The sequence below is a fragment of the Bubalus kerabau genome, chromosome 3 (genome assembly GCF_029407905.1).
Source record: "Bubalus kerabau isolate K-KA32 ecotype Philippines breed swamp buffalo chromosome 3, PCC_UOA_SB_1v2, whole genome shotgun sequence".
Lineage (NCBI taxonomy): Eukaryota > Metazoa > Chordata > Mammalia > Artiodactyla > Bovidae > Bubalus > Bubalus kerabau.
The window spans coordinates 71752363-71773109 of NC_073626.1; the positions used below are offsets into that span (position 1 = coordinate 71752363).

General features: G+C 36.7%; 1 protein-coding gene across 16 annotated transcripts in view; it reads left to right on the forward strand.

The window, feature by feature from the left end:
* The window catches only part of TTN (titin), a 276446-nt gene that overhangs the window by 114061 nt on the left and 141638 nt on the right, over positions 1 to 20747 (forward strand). For all 16 annotated transcript variants that reach the window (XM_055572076.1, XM_055572078.1, XM_055572080.1 and 13 more), the window contains exons 115-148: positions 40 to 120; positions 1143 to 1220; positions 1618 to 1701; positions 3945 to 4028; positions 4253 to 4333; positions 4479 to 4559; positions 4730 to 4813; positions 5062 to 5163; positions 5593 to 5694; positions 7493 to 7573; positions 7764 to 7832; positions 8062 to 8145; positions 8302 to 8385; positions 8952 to 9035; positions 9258 to 9341; positions 10077 to 10157; positions 10454 to 10669; positions 11586 to 11663; positions 11870 to 11944; positions 12152 to 12244; positions 13021 to 13098; positions 13296 to 13451; positions 13661 to 13744; positions 14117 to 14194; positions 14703 to 14786; positions 15043 to 15126; positions 15568 to 15651; positions 15846 to 16253; positions 16583 to 16666; positions 17747 to 17821; positions 17983 to 18066; positions 18608 to 18682; positions 19295 to 19387; positions 19982 to 20059. In XM_055572076.1, coding sequence (XP_055428051.1) covers positions 40 to 120; positions 1143 to 1220; positions 1618 to 1701; positions 3945 to 4028; positions 4253 to 4333; positions 4479 to 4559; positions 4730 to 4813; positions 5062 to 5163; positions 5593 to 5694; positions 7493 to 7573; positions 7764 to 7832; positions 8062 to 8145; positions 8302 to 8385; positions 8952 to 9035; positions 9258 to 9341; positions 10077 to 10157; positions 10454 to 10669; positions 11586 to 11663; positions 11870 to 11944; positions 12152 to 12244; positions 13021 to 13098; positions 13296 to 13451; positions 13661 to 13744; positions 14117 to 14194; positions 14703 to 14786; positions 15043 to 15126; positions 15568 to 15651; positions 15846 to 16253; positions 16583 to 16666; positions 17747 to 17821; positions 17983 to 18066; positions 18608 to 18682; positions 19295 to 19387; positions 19982 to 20059 — 3351 coding nt within the window. The remainder of the gene's footprint in view (positions 1 to 39; positions 121 to 1142; positions 1221 to 1617; positions 1702 to 3944; positions 4029 to 4252; positions 4334 to 4478; positions 4560 to 4729; positions 4814 to 5061; positions 5164 to 5592; positions 5695 to 7492; positions 7574 to 7763; positions 7833 to 8061; positions 8146 to 8301; positions 8386 to 8951; positions 9036 to 9257; positions 9342 to 10076; positions 10158 to 10453; positions 10670 to 11585; positions 11664 to 11869; positions 11945 to 12151; positions 12245 to 13020; positions 13099 to 13295; positions 13452 to 13660; positions 13745 to 14116; positions 14195 to 14702; positions 14787 to 15042; positions 15127 to 15567; positions 15652 to 15845; positions 16254 to 16582; positions 16667 to 17746; positions 17822 to 17982; positions 18067 to 18607; positions 18683 to 19294; positions 19388 to 19981; positions 20060 to 20747) is intronic.

The following is a 20747-nucleotide window of genomic DNA, read 5'->3' on the forward strand; positions in this document are numbered from 1 at the left end:
ACGGCATACCAGGAACTAAAATGTACATTTTTTTTAAAGTCCCTGAGGTACAAAAGAAAACTGTTACCGAAGAGAAAATTCATGTTGCTGTTTCCAAAAAGATTGAACCTCCACCCAAAGGTATTAGTGATTTATTCCAAGTTTAAAATCCTGTAAAAGTGTCAAAGCAACATTTTTTAAAAGTTCCAAATATCTGAATCTGTTACTATTAAATAATAGATTTAGTCACAGTCCACAGACCTACAGCCACTATGTACAAAGGAAATCATAGGCAGGTGAGAAGACCCATGAGGAGGATGCTAGAGGAAAGAATGACAATTCCCAGCAGCTCTGTTTCCCACTTCACTGAGCTTAGGATCCAGTGACCAACCATTTAGAAATAGAAATACAGTGTCCTGGAGCGAGCCCCTACCAGCTCACGAGAGCTGATGTTAAGTTTTCAGGAATTTGCTACCCAGCATTTAACACCTCCATGATTAAAAAATTATATAAAATTAAATAAATTATATTTAAAACTATGGTAAGAAATGCTCAAAACTCATTAGTTCCCCCTTTTACTATGACTATGTTTCCGAGGTTATGTGGATTGCCTCTGAGTTGTGAAAATACTGGATCATTTTGCACTACTTCCTGTCCCTTCCAAACTCCATGACAGTGACATCATGACCAGTAGCCAGGATGCATGTATTTGTACCACCATGAAAATTGGAACTTGGAAACTGATCAAGACTACAAATTAGGGCTCCCATCCCCGCCACCACTGACCCTTTCCTATGCCCAGGCAAAATGTTAAACATTTAGGATACAAACATTATTTAAGATAATTGAATGCAATTGTTTTAGTGCAGTGACTTTATAAAAGTAAAATTTCTAAAACTGGTGTCTGAGAAACTGGCACTCATACCTCTGAGGAAGGGGCATTCCAACCTGTTTCTGGGAAAGTAGAGATCCCATAGGTAAAAGTGAGTGACAGGCACGTTTTCTAACTAGCCCCTAGCCCACTGCCCCTAACCCTTGATTACGACACACAATTTTGTTGCCTTCAATTGGTGTAAAACCAGAATATATTTTCTTTAAGCCTTAGAACAATATATGCCTTGTCAAAATGCAGTTTCTCAAAAACAACCCATTTTTTTTTTAAGTCCCTGAGCCACCCAAGAAACCAGAAGAAGTGGTCCTTGTTCCTGTTCCTAAAAAGGTGGAGCCCCCACCAGCCAAAGGTAGAATCACGTTTTTGAAAAATATTTGTAGTGTCTGTCTTCTTGCACCTTTTTCTGTTGGATCTGTGTGTTAATGAGATAGCATCTGTAAACCGGTTGTAATATAGTTTAATCCCGTGTATATTGATTTCATTAATTTGTGATAATATGTTATACAGATGTCAGTGACACTTTTAGACTCCAGACCATGCTAATTTGGTCTTTGTCAACTTCATGTAATATATGTAATGTCTCTACGGTATTGTACTTAGCATGTATTTTCATCACAGGTAGAGAGAATTAAATTACTTCCTAAATTCTTTCACTCTTACTGAGGATTTATGATTTAACGTAGTCTTGAGTGTCTCAGAAGGAGACTAGAGTTCTCAATATTGTTTCAACAATGGTGTCTTTAAAGTTCCTGAAGTTCCCAAGAAACCTGTGCCAGAGGAGAAAAAGCCAGTTCCCGTGCCCAAGAAGGAGCCTGCTGCTCCCCCAAAAGGTACAGCCAGACCTGATCACGGGCTGCCCCTTTGCTCCAAATGCCAGTGCTTCATTTTACACAGTCTTCGTACTTACTTTGCTGTCTCTCTGGTGTCTTTTATGTCCCTAGTGTTTTTCGTTTGTTTGTCAGCTTTGGGGCTCTACTCTTGACATATACATTATTTATGATACTGAACGACAGAAGTCACTTTTAAAAAGTAACTATATCAAACTGCTGTCTTAAATTTTTAACATCTTCCCTTAGAGAAAGAAAAAGTATTTGTGAAATTCATTTTCTACAGGGCATGTTTCTAGGAAAAGCTCTTTCACTCCTCAACTATGTGACCATTTCTTAATTAAAAAAAAAAAAAAAAAAAACACTTTCATGAGTTATGACAAGATAAAGATTAACAGGAGGGAGTTTGGTAGAACTGAATGTTAACTACGTAAAGATGTTGCTGTGTTACTGGTAACAGCCACTCTTCTGAAAAGTCAATAAGGCCTACTCTTAAATAATTGGAAGCATCAACTTTGGGCAGTTACTTTCACCATATTTCTCTAGACATTAATTGAGCATAGGCACTTGCCACAAATGTTGCAATTATCTAATTAGTGAGTAAAGGGATCTTGCATACAGGTGTGTTTGGATTCAAATGTGTTAATTCTGGCTTTGATTTTGGATTTGGTTGGTGTTGGGGGTTTTAGTGATAGACACTATTTTATGGAGGTGATGAAGCAACAAAACTGCACACATCTGGTCAGTTATAGAGATCCAGTATCATCCAGCTTGGAAGAAAGCAGGCTCATACATTTTATGTAGTGTTCTCTTTTGCCTGATTTCTCAATTTTCCATTTTCTTCCTGGATCAAGTCTGCTTCTCTGTTTCTCAAACTCTTGGCTGTTTCAGCATCCTGGGGGGAGGAGAGGTATTCTTTTTTTTTTAATTGAAGTAGAGTTGATGCACAATACTATATAACTTTCAGGTGTACTATAAAGTGGTATAATTCTTAAAGGTTATACCCCATTTATAATTGTTATGGAATATTGGCTGTATTCCCTGGGTTGTGCACTGTATCCTCGTAGCTTATTTTATATATAATAGTCTGTATCTCTTAATCCCTACCCCCGTATTGCCCCTGCCTTCTTCCCTCGCCCCACCGGTGACCACTAACTTGTTCTCTATATCTGTGAGTCTGTTTCTTTTTTGCTGTGTTCACTATTTTGTTTTTTAGATTCTACATATAAGTGATATCATACAGTACTCATTGCTCTCTGACATTTCATTTGGCATAATACCCTCCAAGTTCATCCACCGTTTTAAATGGCAACATTTCATTCTTTCTTTTATGGCTGAGTAGCATTCCATTGTAAAAATATACCACATCTTTATTCATTCATCTATAGATGGGCACTTAAATTGTTTCGCTATCTTAGCATTATAAATAATTCTGCTATAAACATTGAGGTGCATGTATCTTTTCAAGTTAGTATGTTTGTTTCTTTATAGTCTTTATTTTTTTAAACCAAATGAACACTTCAATGTCATATTGAGAGGACTAGCCTAGCACAAGAGTGTTTCCTGAGTTTTGTGAAGACTACAGGTGCACAAGCAAATTAAAAAAAAAAAAAACCCAGAAAAGAAATAGAAAAAATTAAAAACGATATATATACAACCATTCTAATGACTTATTGGTCTAAGATGTGAAAATGTTAGTCACTCATTTGTGTCTGACTCTGCAACCCCATGGACTGTAACCTGCCAGGCTCCTCTGTCCGTGGAATTCTCCAGGCAAGAATGCTGGAGTGGGTTGCCATGCCCTTCTCCAAGTCTAAGATAGTCTTGGGTAAAATATACCCAAAATATATATGTTGTTACAGATTCCAGTTCTCAATACAAAGCATAAAGAGATTTTTCTGTATATTGTATCCATACTCTATATTGTTTTTGTAATTACTGATTTTTTATCAAAAGTATACCAATATATAAAGAATAAATTGCATATACATATTTCTGTGTATATAACTCTCCTTTTTAGTTGCCTAAATGTCTCTGTAATATCACATAAGACATTTACCATAGCCTTTAGAACACTGTATCGTGGCCTTTAGAACACTGTATTTTAATTTTTTGCATTATTTTGCCTATACATAAAAAAATCTATAACAGCATTAATGAACTACTTAAAGATTTGTGTTCGTGCTTATATCCATTCGTGAAAGTGATATATATCTGAACTAACATTGTATTTTAACACCTTTAAGTTCCAGAGGTGCCCAAAAAACCTGTTCCTGAAGAAAAGGTTCCTGTTCCCATTGCAAAGAAGAAGGAAGCTCCACCAGCTAAAGGTACAGTGACTTGCTTAGTAAGGAAGCCCTATCTTTATGTCTTGAGTATAAACCATTTTTGTGTTTAATTATCTGTTCATTTAGTTTAATTAAAAATGAATGTTTTATGGTGTAAGAATTCAACAACATTGTCTGTCTACCTGCCTAGTTTCTTACAAAATAACTGTGCATGAGCTACTTTGGAAAATACAAAAGGCAACTCTAAAAATTAATGTCTTTTCAAGTTCCTGAAGTACAGAAGAGGGTTGTCACAGAAGAAAAAATAACCGTTGTCACTGAAAGAGAGGAGTCTCCGCCACCAGCAGGTACCCCATCCCGTCTCCATGAAAGAAACGTGTCTTGTCTTCAGGCTTCTTTAGTTGCATGTCTTCTTTAGTGGGCCTGCCAGTTCTATGTTGCTCATTTTCTTTGCCTTTCTGAGAATTTTAAAATCAAATACTATCCTTTAAGTGCCAGAAATACCAAAGAAGAAACTTCCCGAAGAAAAAAGACCTGTCCCTCGGAAAGAGGAAGAAGTTCCACCACCAAAAGGTATTGTCTCTCTCTCTCTCCAAGAACCATCTTTACCATTTTATGTTCCAAGGCAAATGATGATTTTGTTAGTTCTGTGATATGTGTGGATCGTGAGTGTGTATCTGTGTTTGGTGTTGAGCTTCAGTGAAATAACACTCAAGTTCTGAAAATGGACCATGTTTTTAAAGTACCAGCTGTGCCTAAGAAACCTGTCCCGGAGGAGAAAGTTCCCGTGCCAGTTCCAGTCGCTAAGAAAGCCCCTCCTCCTCGAGGTAGGATTTGTTTCATGTCTGACAAAAATCTTTGAGCCAGTGAATTCTTTTTCCTACCTGATGTCTTCTTGTACTGACCCCTTGTCTCTCTTCAGATAGAATTTCTGTGTGCATATACTTGTGATATGTAACTTGTTTCTGACTTTGTTAGGGAGAGTGGTATACTGGGCAAATCTTCCCCTAACTTTAGGGAGACTCTTGATTAAGACTCTTGCTTTTTAAGCTTTAATTTCAATGCTTTCTTAAAGCCGAAGTTTCTAAGAAAATGGTCATGGAAGAAAAAAGATTTGCTGCCGAAGAAAAACTATCCGTCACAGTTCCTCAGAGAGTGGAGGTCATGCGGCACGAAGGTATATAATCAGGCGTGAGGGGAGAAATGAGTTTGTGTGTGTTCCCTGCAAGTCTTTTCTTCTTGCCACATCGTTTACTTTAGAAGTTGTCCTGAGTATTGTCTGTCTATTGTAGCCTCTGAGACTGTTTTGTGTCTGCATTGGTCCTGAATCATTCTAAGAAAGTGAATGGGATGGTGAATGTGGGATAAACGTGAACGGGGCCACACTTGGGCATAAGTTGAGTATTCTTCTCGGTCGTGGGCTCTACTATCCCCTCTTCTGAAACCAGCTCTCTCCTTGTTGCAATGAGGAAGTCCTATGGAGCTCCACCCCTAAGCAGATAGAAGGACATCATCCACCCGTAGGGAACACGTGGTTATTATCAGAACTTCAACGGACTCTTCGGGTGGAATTTAAATTAAATCTCATCTTTTAAAATATCTGCAGAGAAGGAATGGCGTTATTCAGAAGAAGAGGAAAGAGTATCCGTTTCAGTTTATAGAGAAGAGGAAAGAGAGGAGGAGGAAGTGGAGGTTACAGAATATGAAGGTAAACAATGCAAATAAGCTAGTGGTGACCTGGAGTCTTGATAAGCTGTTTTCCTTCACAGATTATGTACTCAGATTAATGAAAGCGATACAAATTCAGTGAACATCTACTGGCCTTATTTGATGTGCCTTTTGATCAAACCGCAAGATTCAGAAGCATTAGCTAAACATCCAGTGTATTTATTGTCTACCCCCTCTTAACTTGGCTATGTAGGAGACAGGGCTTCATATTTAAACAGGTAACTAAAGGTCCAGGTATCTTCATATACAGTTACCCTTTCAGTAGATGGGACTTGGTTTCAGTATGGTGAGCTGAATGTAGACTAATGTCTAAAACATAGGCAACACAAAACAGTGTTGATAGCACAACTCAATAATGTGGCCTAACTCACATATTTTAAATGAACAAGGAATTAGATGACCTTATTGGCCAGGTTTGAGAGTGAAGCACTGAGCACTTAGGCCTTTCCAGTGATCCATGTATGGAGAGAGCAATCGTGAAATATCTTTTATTAGACCAGCCTGTTATTCAGATGTTTGCGTGCCTATAATGTTAGTTCTCTATGGTTTAAGGACTGAGCAACAAGCTTTATTTCAACCTTTTTAATGAATTAAGACAGCCCTAGGTTTGCTGCTAAAGTTCAGCATTGTGGCTAAAGCAGTATATCTGAAAGAAGTTTACTAAGAAAATTTTAATATACCTCTGCTTTAAAGATTAATCAGTAAGTTTCTTAATAAATGTACTGTCTTCCTAATAAAACGGTGAATAGAACTGTACAGTCAGATGCCCTTGAAATATATGTCTCTGGCTAATCAAAGGGGTCCTGCCTCTTCCCCACTTGGAAGGAGACACCATGTGAAATCCAGATGTGCAATCTTGATGGAAAACCTTAGAACAGAGAAGACGACTCCCTGGAGGAAGCCCTCCAGTTCTTTTGTGCTTCCTGGGAAAGGCCGAGACATCAGGCACAAGTCAGAAATCTGATGGATCCCAAGGGCCCCATCCCTTGTAGAAATGCTTGGGAAAGCTTAACATGTACACAAGGAAAGTTCTCATTGCATGAATCTAATTTCAGCCTTTGACAGTATGCATTATAAATTTCTTTTAGTACTATAGACTAATTAAAAGGAAAGACACCACAGGATATTCTTATGCTTTCATTAAGTCCAAAAGATTTAGGGGAAAGATAGGCAGCCTGTTCAGTTTACTCCTAATGTTCATAACTAGATCTCTCTATTCTGTAATTAACCTTAGACACACAGACTCAAAAACCACAGGAAGACTGTTAACCTTGTTCACCATCCCTACTCTTGTAAAACTGGGGCAGTGGGGAGTCCTGATTCCAAGTTCTCAGCAGGTTTTTCCTATGTAATACAGGTCTTTTCTTTCTTATAAACCTACTTACAATTCTTCAAGTGTATATTTCTGCCCTGTGCCTTCAAATCTAGTGTCATCGTATTTTTAATACTTGTCTTCAAATTCCTGTGTTCTTGTTAATTTAGCCACTAGAATTGTTCTTATGTCTTGTGCTTGTCCTGTTCTTCCTGTGAATACAAGCATTGTTATCTTTATGATACACTGTAAAATTAAGTTACTGAAACAGTTTCTGTACTCTTTATTAAGGCATATGCTTTGATTAAAGTCTTCTTCTTTGGGTATTATAAATGAGAACAACCAGGGATTTGGCAAGTGTTAAACTTTCACTGTTTTACTTATTCTTTGACTTAATAAAGTACAGCTAAATTTGAACATGAAAAACACTACAGGCTTATCTTCTTTAAAATTGATATCTTTAAAGTGATGGAGGAGCCTGAGGAATACATTGTAGAAGAAGAGGCGCCCTTTATTTCTGAGGAAGTGGAAGCTGAACCAGCCGAAGGTAGACCAACTCTTAGATTAACTCTAGCCCTTGTCTGTGTTGGACTTGTCCCATTCTAAATGTTCTCTTAGAGTTAATTCATTGCCTGTATTGCAAACATCAGTAAATATGTTTAATTTAAAAATTCCTTAAATTTTTCTTAAAAATAAACCTGGACATTTCTACAAATATATTTTATAATCTTTTCAAGTGCCTGAGAAGAAAATCATATCCAAACCGAAAATTCCTGCTAAAGTAGAGGAGCCTCCACCAGCTAAAGGTACAATTCTGTCTCTGAGAAATGGGACCCATTTGTCTTCATAGCTATAATGCTTTTAGTTTGAGTAACTGCCTCAGTTTTGCCAACTTATGTGTAAACATTTTAACTGACTGTAGTCATTAATGTTTGTGTAAATGTGTGATCTTTCATAAAGTGAGCTCTTTGCCCCAAAAGAATGGCACTTCTTCTGCAATGCAGACTAATATTCTTAAACCTCGTATTTCTAAAGTTCCTGAAGCACCGAAGAAAATTGTGCCAGAAAAGAAAATTCCTGCTGCAGTTCCCGAAAAGGAAAAGGTGCCGCCCACCAAAGGTATATTGGGTTTTCCTTTATTCTTAAGTAATGCCTGTGTTTCAATCTTAAACTGATACATTCTTCAAATTTTTATGACATTAACAAGAAATAAGTGTGCCTGTGTTTAGTGTTTTTCACACTTGTGTCTGACCGTGTCGTGCAATGTCTTTTAAGTGCCAGAAGAACCAAAGAAACCAGTTCCTGAAAAAAGGGCTCCTCCCAAAGTAGCTAAGATAGAAGAACCTCCTCCCACCAAAGGTAAACGAAGCTCCCAGCACGGCAACTGGAGACATGTCCTGTCTTTCGTCTTCTCGCGTCTGTCCTTCGGTCTCTCCTTCTATATGGAGGTTATTGGTGTATGTTGGCCCCAGTGATGTATTATTGCCTTGTCTTTGGTCGATTATTACTCACTTGTTGTGAAGCTTATTTGTGTGTACCTTGTAAAATTGTATTCTAAAATCACATAAGCCTCTGGCAAATATACTTAATATAAGTGATGCTGAAGCTGAAACTCCAATACTTTGGCCACCTGATGCAAAGAACTGATGCATTTGAAAAGACCCTGGTGCTGGGAAAGATTAAAGGCGGGAGGAGAAGGGGACGACAGAGGATGAGATGGTTGGATGGCATCACTGAATGAATGAATGGACATGAATTTGAGTAAACTCTGGGAGTTGGTGATGGGACAGGGAGACCTGTAGTCCATGGGGTCGCAAAGAGTCAGACGTGACTGAGTGACTGAACTGAACTGAATATACTTAATACACTTTTTAAAATTCCACTTTAAGTAATACAACTCCATAATCCTAAAATTATCTTTCAAGTGACTGAGAGGCACATGCAAATTACCCAGGAAGAAAAAGTTCATGTTGCTGTTACTAAAAAAGTGGAGCCTCCAAGACCAAAAGGTACATGGGGACTTTTGATACCCAGAATGTTCTGCTTACCCTCTTCTCTTTACCAAATACACTAGTTATGGGTGTTGGTTTTTTGTTGTCATTGTTATCATTGTTTTCTGTTTGAAATAATGAAAATGTCAAGTCTTTTATGTTTGAGTTGCTGTTACACAACTACCATTTTGTGATTTGAATGAGGAAAACAATTCTTTAAAGTGAAATCTGTCTTTAAAGTGCCTGAGGAACCCAAGAGAGCTGTTCCAGAAGAGAAATTTCCAAAACTCAAGCCTAGAAAAGAGGAGGAGCCACCAGCAAAAGGTACACCAACTTTTACAAAAATCAAAATAAGCTTATAAGTATTGTAACTCATCTAGTGGAATTGAGATCCTTAGACAAAATAATTTATGTATTACAAAGTAATTAATATACATATGCTACTCCATATCATCTCAAAACTAAACATTTCTGAATCCAGAAAATGTACTCAAATCTCTCTCTTCTCAAAAAAACAAAAAATGAAACCTCACCCAAACGTGTAGATACTTTCCCTTAAAATGTACTTGTCTTTTAATGTTTTTTTGTCTATATACTGATTTCCTTTGCTGAAATGCTTGTTTTGTGTGGCAACCTTGGATGAAATTTAAAAATTTTTAAATCCTTAATCTTCTACATTGTGGTGGTAGAAGTTATGGAAATACCTCAGAATTAAAATGAAGAAACTATTCATGTAACATAAGTTTCTAATGGTTGTTTGATAGTCATTGTTTATGCTGTCCAGTTATCTTTTTTAGTTCTCTTATAATTACTACTTGATCTTCCTAAAGTTATTCAATGTCTTTTAAGTATTAAGTAGCTTAGAAAAAAGCATTTATATATATGTTAGACCATGTTTATTTCTGAGGCCATTGAGCTTTCTTACCACTTAAATGAAACACTTAAGCAAGGAACATGGTTATGGTTATCTTTGTCTTTGGATTTGTGCACACACAGGTTCTCTTAACACACATTATTTTGAATCTTGCGATTCACTTTCAATAATTACTCTTTTTAAAGTGACTGAACTCAGGAAAAAAGCTGTTAAAGAAGAAAAGGTATCCATTGAAGTTGCAAAAAGAGAGCCTCCGGCTGCTAAAGGTATATTGTGCTTTGACTAAATAATAAAATGAAGCACGAACCTATACAGCTCTTTGCCTGTTAGTTTCTAATTTGAGTCTCATCCTTCTGGCTTATTGTTGACTAAAGGCAGGGAATCTAACATTTGAATTTGTAAATAGCAACTGTACACTCTGTAATACCTTGGCCAGTGAAGGACAGTCAAGGTCTCCTATAACTAGTGCATGAGACCATTACCAGGAAATGAAATCACAGACATTGTCACTATGGTCCCATGGGCTTCAAGTAAAAGGCTACTGTTGTCAATATTGTTCCAGAAGTTACTGTAACAGCAGAGAAAGAATGGGTTTACGCCAAAGAGGAAGAAACTGTTTCAGTAGAACGGGAAGAAGAATATGAGGAATATGAAGAATATGATTATAAAGAATTTGAGGAGTATGAACCAACAGAAGAATATGATCAGTATGAAGAGTATGAGGAACGTGAATTCGAACATTATGAAGAGTATAAAGAACATGAAGAGTATGTCACAGGTATGAGCAGAACTCTATACCTGATACCACATTAAATATATGCAAATGACATTAGGTCAGGATAAAATTTTGAATACCCAAAGAAATTTGAAAAGAACTTTGTTTGGGAAACTCAGAATTTTCTTTCTTGCATAACTTTTAGGAAAACAAAATTCTCTATAAACTGTAAAGTTACTGTTAGAGTTTGGTTCTGGGCATAATCTGTTTCCCCTCCCCTTTTTACTTTTACAAATATCAAACAAATGAAACTAAATTTCTTTCTCCAAAAGGCTGAGTCTGTCTGTAAGTGCCCTTGATCATTCCAATGACCAAAACTTTCTGAACTTCTCTCATCCTGAAGCTTGTTATTAACAAACAGGATAGCCTATTGAGAAAACATCCTACCCTTGGAGTTCCCCTCACTAAGCATAACAAAGATTCCTTCAAAAATAAAGACAGGAAAGTCCAACACAAGCAATTGTGTTTTATCATTGTGCAGGTCAAATTTGTAGGAATAAGATTCTATTGGATTTCAGAATGCATCAATATTATTTCATTTATTCAATTTTTGGTGTTTCATAGCCTCACTTTGAGAATGTTCTATGTAGTTTTACAAATAGAATTAAAAACAAATATTATATGGAGAGGAGTTTAACCATGATGTTGTCTACCTCAAGTGAAATGATAATATGTAAAAGAGTCACAGTTACCTAGTTGAGGTAAATTAGCAAGGAGGAAATAGCAATAAAAGCTTGTTTAAGTCTTTTATACCTTATTCTACTTGAACCTCTAATTCTTACTCACCTCTCAAGGCTATGGCTATGCTGTAGATAAGATATATTATTTTAATCCTTTGTGTCCATTGAAGAAATATCATTTTTTTATGTCCTAACATAAAAATGTCTAACATTAAATACCCTGTATATATTTTTTAAAGAACCCGAGAAGCCCGTCCCAGTAAAGCCTATCCAGGAAGAACCAGTTCCCACAAAACCAAAGGCCCCACCAGCTAAAGGTAGAGTGAGAAAAACATTATTAGTGGTGAGACCTGTGGTTCTCACATGTCTGTCCAGCTACAAATCCATGTTGACGTGGCAGCGTGCCAACCGTGTGTGTGTGTGGGATCCCTATGTTGTACGTCGTATTTCTTCATTGTTTTTCTTACTGCTCTTAAGAAGTCTGGATCAGGTTTTTAAATCTGTTAATGTTGATATTTTAAAGTGCCAAAGAAAGTGATCCCTGAAGAGAAAGTGCCAGTGCCCATTCCTAAGAAACTCAAACCTCCACCTCCCAAAGGTACATGGCAGCATGATGACTACCAGAAACATCTTTGTCACTTACATCCTATAAACGTGTCTTACTACCTTGTCTGATGTTCTTTGTTTTTACTGAATGTATTGTTTGGTGCTGATTCTTACCTTTCTCTATGTTTCGTAAATTTTTATTTACATGATATTCATGTGGGTTGGTTTTAATGGTCTTTAATAATTAATATCTTTAAAGCACGTGAAGAAGCAAAGAAAGTTGTTGAGGAAAAAATACAAATTTCAGTTATCAAACGTGAAAAAGAGCAGGTGACTGAACCAGCTGCTAAAGGTATAATTTCCTTCCTCAACTGTGGCCTTTTATAATGTCTCTCTTAAAACTTAAGCAGCTATGTTTTGCTTTTTTCCCTCACTGTTTTGTATCTTTTACATTAATTGTTAGATGGATATTGGATAGAAAAATCTATAAATACAGAATAAAAAGATAATGTTATCTTAAAAGGAAAAGTTATCATAGAATATATCCGTAACTCCTTATGCAATGGCTGTCCTAACAGACAGCTACAATGAATATAAAATACAATGTTTGGATTTAAAATCAGTGACCATTTGGCACATTCCTGACTTATCTAAATTGGTGTAATGATATAACAATATACACCACCGTTTAAAATCTGTTTGTTGACCCTAAAGTCATTTTGAAGATTGAAGAAAGAGTTAACTCAGTATCTAACCATTTCCCCCTGCTTTTTACTAAGTAGCTCCTCTGCAATTTCAGACAGTATACTTACCCAGAAGTAAATTTAGCTTTTTGGTACAGGATGTTTCATACAAGAAGAGATATCAGACACTAAGCACTACTTCACAATCTTGGGGTTTCCCCAGACCTCCTTGAGTACTTTTGTATGTTTTTATTCCAGTGAGGTTCAGAATCTGTTCCATGGAAAATATAAAGTGTCTTTAGTTGAACAATATATATACTACTATATATCTACTATAGGAGAAACACTGGAAAAATCATTTTATGTCCTTAAAGTACAATAGAGCAAGCATTAATTGGGTGACCTGTTTCTGAAAATAAAATTTCCTTATACTTACTGTTTCAAGTGCCCATGAAGCCCAAGAGGGTTGTCACAGAAGAAAAAGTACCTGTTCCTAAAAAAGAAGCAGCAGCACCTGTTAGAGGTACCTATACGTACTCTTCTTAATGTGTCGTTTGTCTTTTTTGGTATGAAATTCATGTTCAGTTCTATGTGTAAAGTTCTTCTGTGGGAAAGATGAAGCCTATTCCTTCTTCTATTACAAATGGCCATGTTCCTAATGTATCTTCATTTTATCAAGTAATTGGAAAAATATCCAACCTAAAAATAATGTCTTTAAAGTGCCTGAAGTACCTAAAAGAGAAGAACCAGAAGAGATTGCCTTTGAAGAGGAAGTTGTAACCCATGAGGAGGAATATTATGAAGAAGAAGAAGAAGAAGAGTACATTCATGAAGAAGAGGAAATCATAACTGAAGAAGAAGTGGTACCAGTCAAAGGTAGATTACATCTCCTACCAAGGGATAAGCAGCAACATCTTTAGTGTCCAGTTTGGTTAAAGTCTGGGGTATATTAGCACCAGTGACCAATTCTGCTTGTTATTAGGAAAAGACACTTATAGGGGCTAAAGCATGATTTCTGCAGTTGCTTTTCACATTTTATATCTTTTTCTGCAACATTTCCAAAATTCTTCATAATATCTTTAAAGTGCCTGAGGTACCCAAGAAACCTGTCCCAGAAGAGAAGAAACCTGTTCCTGTTCCCAAAAAGAAGGAAGCCCCACCAGCAAAAGGTACACCACCACTCATATCATGAGTGTATAAAAAACTTAGTTGCTCGGTCATGTTCAACTCTTTGTAACCCAGTGGCCTGTAGCCCGCCAGGCTCCTCTGTCCATGGAATTCTCCAGGCAAGAATACTGTAGTGGGTTGCTGTTCCTTCCTCCAGGGGATCTTCCCAACCCAGGAATCGAACCCTAGTCTCCCACATTGCAGGCGGATTCTTTACCAGTTTAATCTGCATCTAAATAGCCATCTTCTGAGTTCAAAACTTTTGAGTTGTTACTATCTGTTGTTTGAAACTGTCCTGTTGTTTGTTTCCTGTCCTTTGCGTGGATATGTTGTTACTGGTAGCAAGAACTTATCAATAAACAATATCTTTAAAGTGCCTGAGATTCCCAAGAAGCCTGAGGAGAAGGTTCCTGTGCCCATTCCTAAGAAAGAGAAGGCTCCACCAGCTAAAGGTACATCTCTTTGTAATACATCAGTGGAATAATGTGATAATTTACCCATGTAGTATCACTTGGTGAGCCACATCTGTTCTTACCCCATAATGATATTAACAGTATTAATGCCAAGACAAAGACCTCCCAGCTGGTAACTGGAGCAGTTTATTGTGTATTCATCTCTGAATTTTACCATCAAAGCATACTGGTGATTGATGTTTGACTCCTCCTCTTTAGTGTCAAGTTCTTAGAATAAAATAAATTTTTATTGTAATATGAAGATGGGCAAAATCATCATTTACCAGACATTGTGTGTTGTCTTTAATAGCAGTCTGCGTTTATTCAGTGTTCTTTATCTTAATTTTTGTGCATTTCCAGGCCTTTGTTTTGTGGCTATTATAATTATTATTTTCAATCTTTAAGTGAAGTTGTTCAAATATCTATGATACTTCAATAGGCCTGAAATTGCTAAATTCTTACCTATGGGTGAAAAATGTGACAATAACCCAATTTTATGTCTTTAAAGTTCCTGAAGTACCCAAGAAACCTGTACCAGAGGAGAAAGTGCCAGTACCAGTTCCCAAAAAGGTGGAAGCTCCACCTGCCAAAGGTACATGAACTTACAATGTCATAAACATTTTTTACACTTAAAATTTGCATATGAGTAAATACTTAAACTCTGTGTTACTTGGAGATGCAATGCTTTAGTATTCCTTCATGGAAAAGAAAAGATTTTATTTTAAAAGTAAAATGCTTCCTGAAACAATGTGGTCATACTCTTATGACCTTGTCATAATCTTTTTGAGACTATGCTTGGTTTCAAAGTTCTAGGTTGGATAAACTGTTTCTCTGATTATTTCTTAAAGTGCCGGAAGTGCCTAAGAAACCTGTGCCTGAGAAGAAGGTGCCGGTTCCTGCTCCTAAGAAAGTAGAGGCTCCACCAGCAAAAGGTACATCACTTCACCATGTAAACTAAAGTCCATGGGAAAAAAAAAAAAACTTACATTTACATATGCATGCTCAGTCACTTTAGGTATGTCTGACTCTTTGCGACCCCAAAGACTGAAGCCTGCCAGGCTCCTCTGTCCATGGGGATTCTCCTGGCAAGAATACTGGAGTGGGTTGTTGTGCCCTCCTCCATGGAATCTTCCCAATCCAGAGATCGAACCCAAGTATCCTGCATTGCAGGCGAATTCTTCACCATGAGCCACTGGGGAAGCCCAACATTTATATATATTCATATATAAATTCTCCCATAACATTATGTGGTTTAAACAATTGTCTGTCTTGTTAGAAATATTTAAGTCAGATATTTCGTGATTCTTTTTTATGTCCGTTGCTCTAAGTCACGTAAATGAACACATTCTTAAAGAAAAATAATATCTTTAAAGTGCCAGAGGTGCCCAAAAAGGTCCTCCCAGAAGAAAAGAAGCCAACACCTATTCGGAAAAAAGTGGAGCCTCCCCCACCCAAAGGTACATTAATCTCTAACAAACCCAAAACAAAAAGGCTAACTAACTGGCATTCTACAGCCTCGCTAATTATAGTGACTTATGTGGGTAACAGTTGATGCTTTTTGACTACAGAATATTAGCTTTTCATGTTGTCCCACTGTTTTGAATATTGTACATAAAAGTGATGCTTGTCCAATTGACAAATATCTTTAAAGTGCCAAAGAAACGTGAGCCAGTTCCAGTTCCAATTCCTGTAGCTCTCCTCCGGGAAGAGAAAGTTGTACATAAAGAAGAAATTGTTGTTGAAGAGGAATTTATCCATGAGGAAGAAGTTATCCTCGAGGAAGAAGTTCTGCCAGAGGAAGAGGAAATTTCACCCGAGGAAGAAGTTCCTCTAGAAGGGGAGGAGGAGGAGGTTCTCCCAGAGGAAGAGGAAGTTCCTCCTGAAGAAGAGGAAGTTCCTCCTGAAGAAGAGAAAGTTCCTCCTGAGGAAGAGGAAGTTCTTCCTGAGGAAGAGGAAGTTCTTCCTGAGGAGGAAGAATTTGTACCTGAGGAAGAAGTGGTACCCGAAAAAGAAGAAGTTCTTCCAGAAATTAAGCCTAAAGTGCCAGTACCTGCACGAGGTATAGCAGCTCTTTTTGAAGTCCTCAGACCTCTTTTGTGTTGAATTCTGTCTTTCCATCCTGTTGTTCATCTCTAATTTTATCTGTGATGCTATACTCGTTGTGTTTCCTACCATCTAAATCTTAGAGAACAGTCCAGACATGTGTGCTCTTACTGTTTGGTGTCTGTCTTATGTGTCTGTTTATTGTAAGTAATCTGAGTGTCTTTTCAGATTCCATGGCATAGAATGTTATTTCGCTGTTTGTGGTCCTATTCTCATGTGTCTTTTCGTTGCATATCCAGTACTGTACATGTGATTTTTTAATGTTTTAAAATGAATGTTTTAAAGTGCCTGAAGTGCCAAAGAAACCGGTACCAGAGAAGAAAGTCCCTGTTCCAGCTCCTAAAAAAGTGGAACCTCCACCGCCTAAAGGTACACCTCCCCCAAGTACATACACATTCTTCATCCATAGTTTCACCAGGAAAATTATAGCAGAACTGGGATTTAGAAAACTTTATAAACTAGTCACATTAACTGCTGAAAATGTTCAAGAACTCTAGTATCCACTTTTCATTGGCTATAAAGCAGTATTCAGGAACAAAGATGAAGAGAAGTGTTAAAATTTCCCCCAAAGTTCTACCCAATTCCCTATAATTTTATTAAACATCATACTTTCCATATAGATATTTTACAAGGCCAAGTTATCAATGCAAACAGCACCTGAAAAATGTGATGAACTAATCTTCCTAAACATCATCCTTCAATCATTTATATAAAGTATCTTTAGAACATCAAGATGAAAAGATAAAAGATTAATGCATTTGTGAAAACACTGATTAATAGCATATGTCTTCTGATACATACATATAAATGGTAGCCCAGCAGGTTTTGATTTTAGCCTTGAATATGTGTCTTGCTGTGTTAGCCTGAGCAAGTCCTTTAACTGATCTAAGCCTAAAAAGTGAGGAAACTTAGTATCAGTCCTAGTGGGCTCAGATATTATTGTGAGGATAAAAGAAAGTATGGTATATAGATGGACTCTATGATTGAATAAATAGTATCCGGATTTATCATATTCAATCAGTGCATAGTGTGGGACAATATATATTTATGCCTTAAAGCTCAATATTTTCTGCAAAATTTATGACATTACTACTTAAAATAAGCATGACCTTTCCACTAGGTTAAATAGTCTTATAACCAACAAAACAGTAAAGCTGATCCTTTATTGGATTGTTAGAATTTAGAAATATTTTATAGATAATGATTTAATAAATTTCTAGTGACATTTAAGTGGATGAAATGATAGCGTCTATCCTCTGGTATTCAAATAGGTTGCTGATCCCTTCCTCTAAGACACCTAATTCTATCCTTACCTTTGGGCTCCCAACTTACACTACATCCCTGTCCTGAGTGACTGTTGCATGTTAGTCTCTCTCTGTGTGAACTTCTTGTGTTCTCTCTTTTTTGTCCTTTACAATAAATTCTTATCATTAAATGATGTCTTTAAAGTGCCTGAGGTTAAGAAGAAAGTGCCAGAGAAGAAAGTGATCATTCCCAAGAAAGAGGAGGTTCCTCCTGCCAAAGGTACTGCTCTTCCCAAGCAAATTAGACACTGCCATTTCTTTCTTCACCTGTAAATGCCAGAATGGCCCATTTCCCAGTACTGGTTAACATAACTTACAATATTGTGGTGTCTGTTGTCTCTGTGTTCATGAAACTGAACTTACAAAATAATATCTTTGAAGTGCCCGTGGTGCCTAAGAAACCTGAACCAGAAAAGAAGGTGCCTCCACCCGGTCTTAAGAAAGCAGTGCCTCCTCCTGCCAAAGGTACATCACTGCCAACAGGGGTGTGTTTGCTCCCCTCCACTGTGGAACTGTGATGCTCTTCACGTAGGGATGGATGTTCCACATAAGCGTTTGCACTGTGCGCTCTGTTCTGTAGCCATCACTTGAAGCTCTGCTGCACCCATATTTGTTCTATGTCAGTTCTTCTACTCTGTTTCCGTATTTTATGTTGATCTGTCCATGTATGTTGTTTGTAAAAAAATAAAATAAAATAAAAATAAAAATACTAAACTTATATATCTTTAAAGAGCCTGAGATAACCAAGAAACCAGTCCCTGAAGTACCCATTGCTCTTCCTAATAAAGTAGGGGCTCCAGCAGTAAAAGATAGAATGGTGTTTATCTTGAACCACCAATCTTTGATTTTTGTCTCATTAACGATGCTGTGAAATGTCAGTGTTTCATCTGGTGCATGTGTATTCTGTTATTAGTTATCTTGTGTTGAAAAATGGGGAACTTGGGTCTTTATGTGCTCCTCCTGGTTCTTGCATTTTAAGTGCCTAAAACAATCAATATCTTTTAAGTTCCTGAGGTGCCTAAGAAGGTGGAAGAAAAACGAATCATTGTCCCTGAAGAAGAGGAAGTTCCACCAGTTGAAGGTAGATGACTTTTTAAGAAAACAGCATTTTCAAAAGCATTACTATCTTATTTTGTCTAATATTTTCAAGAGGTATATGCATACTTCACTCCAGAAAATAAACATATTCAGACTCTACCAGGAAATATTCTTTACCTAGTAGAAATTGGATAGGCAAAACAAAACCATTTGAATCTCTTTTCTTACATGTGTGATTGTTGTTTGTTTGTTTGTTTTACTTTAACGAGAATCTTTGAAGGGAAACTGTGTTTGCCATGGGAAGCTTTTCATCATATGACTTGGTTGGTAATTGTGGGATTAGCTTCTCCAAGAAGAGTGCTTAGTTAAACCTGAGTAACTGGTACAGAAAGTCTGACTTTGACTCCTAAGTGAATGTTTGACTTCAAAAAAATCCACCTCCATTAAAAATAATCATTTAAATTGAATTCTTTCTGAAGTCCTTTCCAGAGTTGTAAAATTCTAGGAAGGGCCTAGGATGAGTGAGTTTTCACATGTATTTAGAAGGCTGAGTTACCTATGCTGATCACACAACCTCAGTTTTCAGATGTATCATTTTAGTCTAATATCCAAGTTGATTATAAAAATAATTTACAAAATAATAATCTTTTTAAAGTGTTTGAGGAGCCTGAAGAGCCTATTCCAGAAGAGGAGATCCCAGAGGAAGCACCTATCGTAGAGGAGGTTGAGGAGGAGGCGCCACCTAGAGGTACAGCTGATTCTATGGATTGGGCATTTTGCTCGATATCTTTCCCAGAGGTCATCTAAACCTAATATTCACCAGTATACTTTGCTTACATCATATCTATGATCAACTGAAGATTACTTATGATAAGCACCTGAAACTCTGTGTCCCTTTTCTTTGCCCAACTTGGTCCACTGCATTTGCAGTATAATCAGAATGAGAGAGAGAATTTTATGTTATTGACACTTTGATTTTTTCTGGTCAGCTGCTATTGTAATACTTTCTCCTAGTTTTTAATCCTTAGTTTTTTTTCTTCAGTAGGAAAGTGGGGGAAAACCTATTTCTATGGTGTTCGCCCTTGAGAATAATTCTTAGGCTTTCATTGCTAAAGACTATGACAGTCCTTTGCATAGTTTACACAAACCTTTGTTTGCTTATAGGATTTCCAAGTAATATGCCTCTCACCTTTAGAGTCAGTACTTCATATGTGTAATTACCATTTAGGTTGCTAATATCTTTAGTAAAATAAATCAATGTTTTGTGTTTGGATTTTTTTTTGTATATGGTAGTTCTGTTTATTGCATGTCATTTTTCAATGTCTATAAAATCTCTTTTAAGTGCCTGAAGTGGTTAAGAAAGCAGTACCTGAAGCACCTACTCCTGTTCCTAAAAAAGTGGAGGCACCACCAGCTAAAGGTATAACAAATCCTTTTACTAAAGATAATAATATCTTTAAATTCTTATCCATCTTCTTTTTAAAAAACAAAAGTATCTTCTTTCACTGCTTTCTTAGAGTCGTTTAAATAGAGAGCTTATGAAATTAATTAAGAACCTGTACAAATATAATTCATTTGGTTGTTTTAGCATTTTGGAATGTTAATGAATGATTATTTGTATGTGTGTGTGTGTGTGTGTGAATTATTCCAGAACATTCTTATTTTAAATAGCTGGGAATTTTAATGTTAATAGTACATCTCTCAATACTTATATACATTACGGTGGATCTTTATTCTCAACATTCCATTCCTAGATTTTACTAATTATATAAGTAGAATGTTCTCATATAATTATTACAGTAATTATATCTGCTGTATTTTTTATGGGGGGTATCTATTCTAATACTTAGATAATAATTATTTTAAAGAGCCTAGTGTTCCTTTTGTGATATCTGACCAGAGTATTCAAGGTTATTACAAAGCATCTATTTCTCTTTGCCTCCTAATTAGGCCGATGCTTCAGTAGCCTCCTAATTGTTTAGGTTATCTGTCTCTATCACAGTAGAGCGCCCCAGCGGACGTGATGGTGCCCAGCAGAACTTGACACCTGTATTGGGGCTTAAGTACTTCATGAGGATAATCACTTAAAAAAAGCCTTCATGAAATTA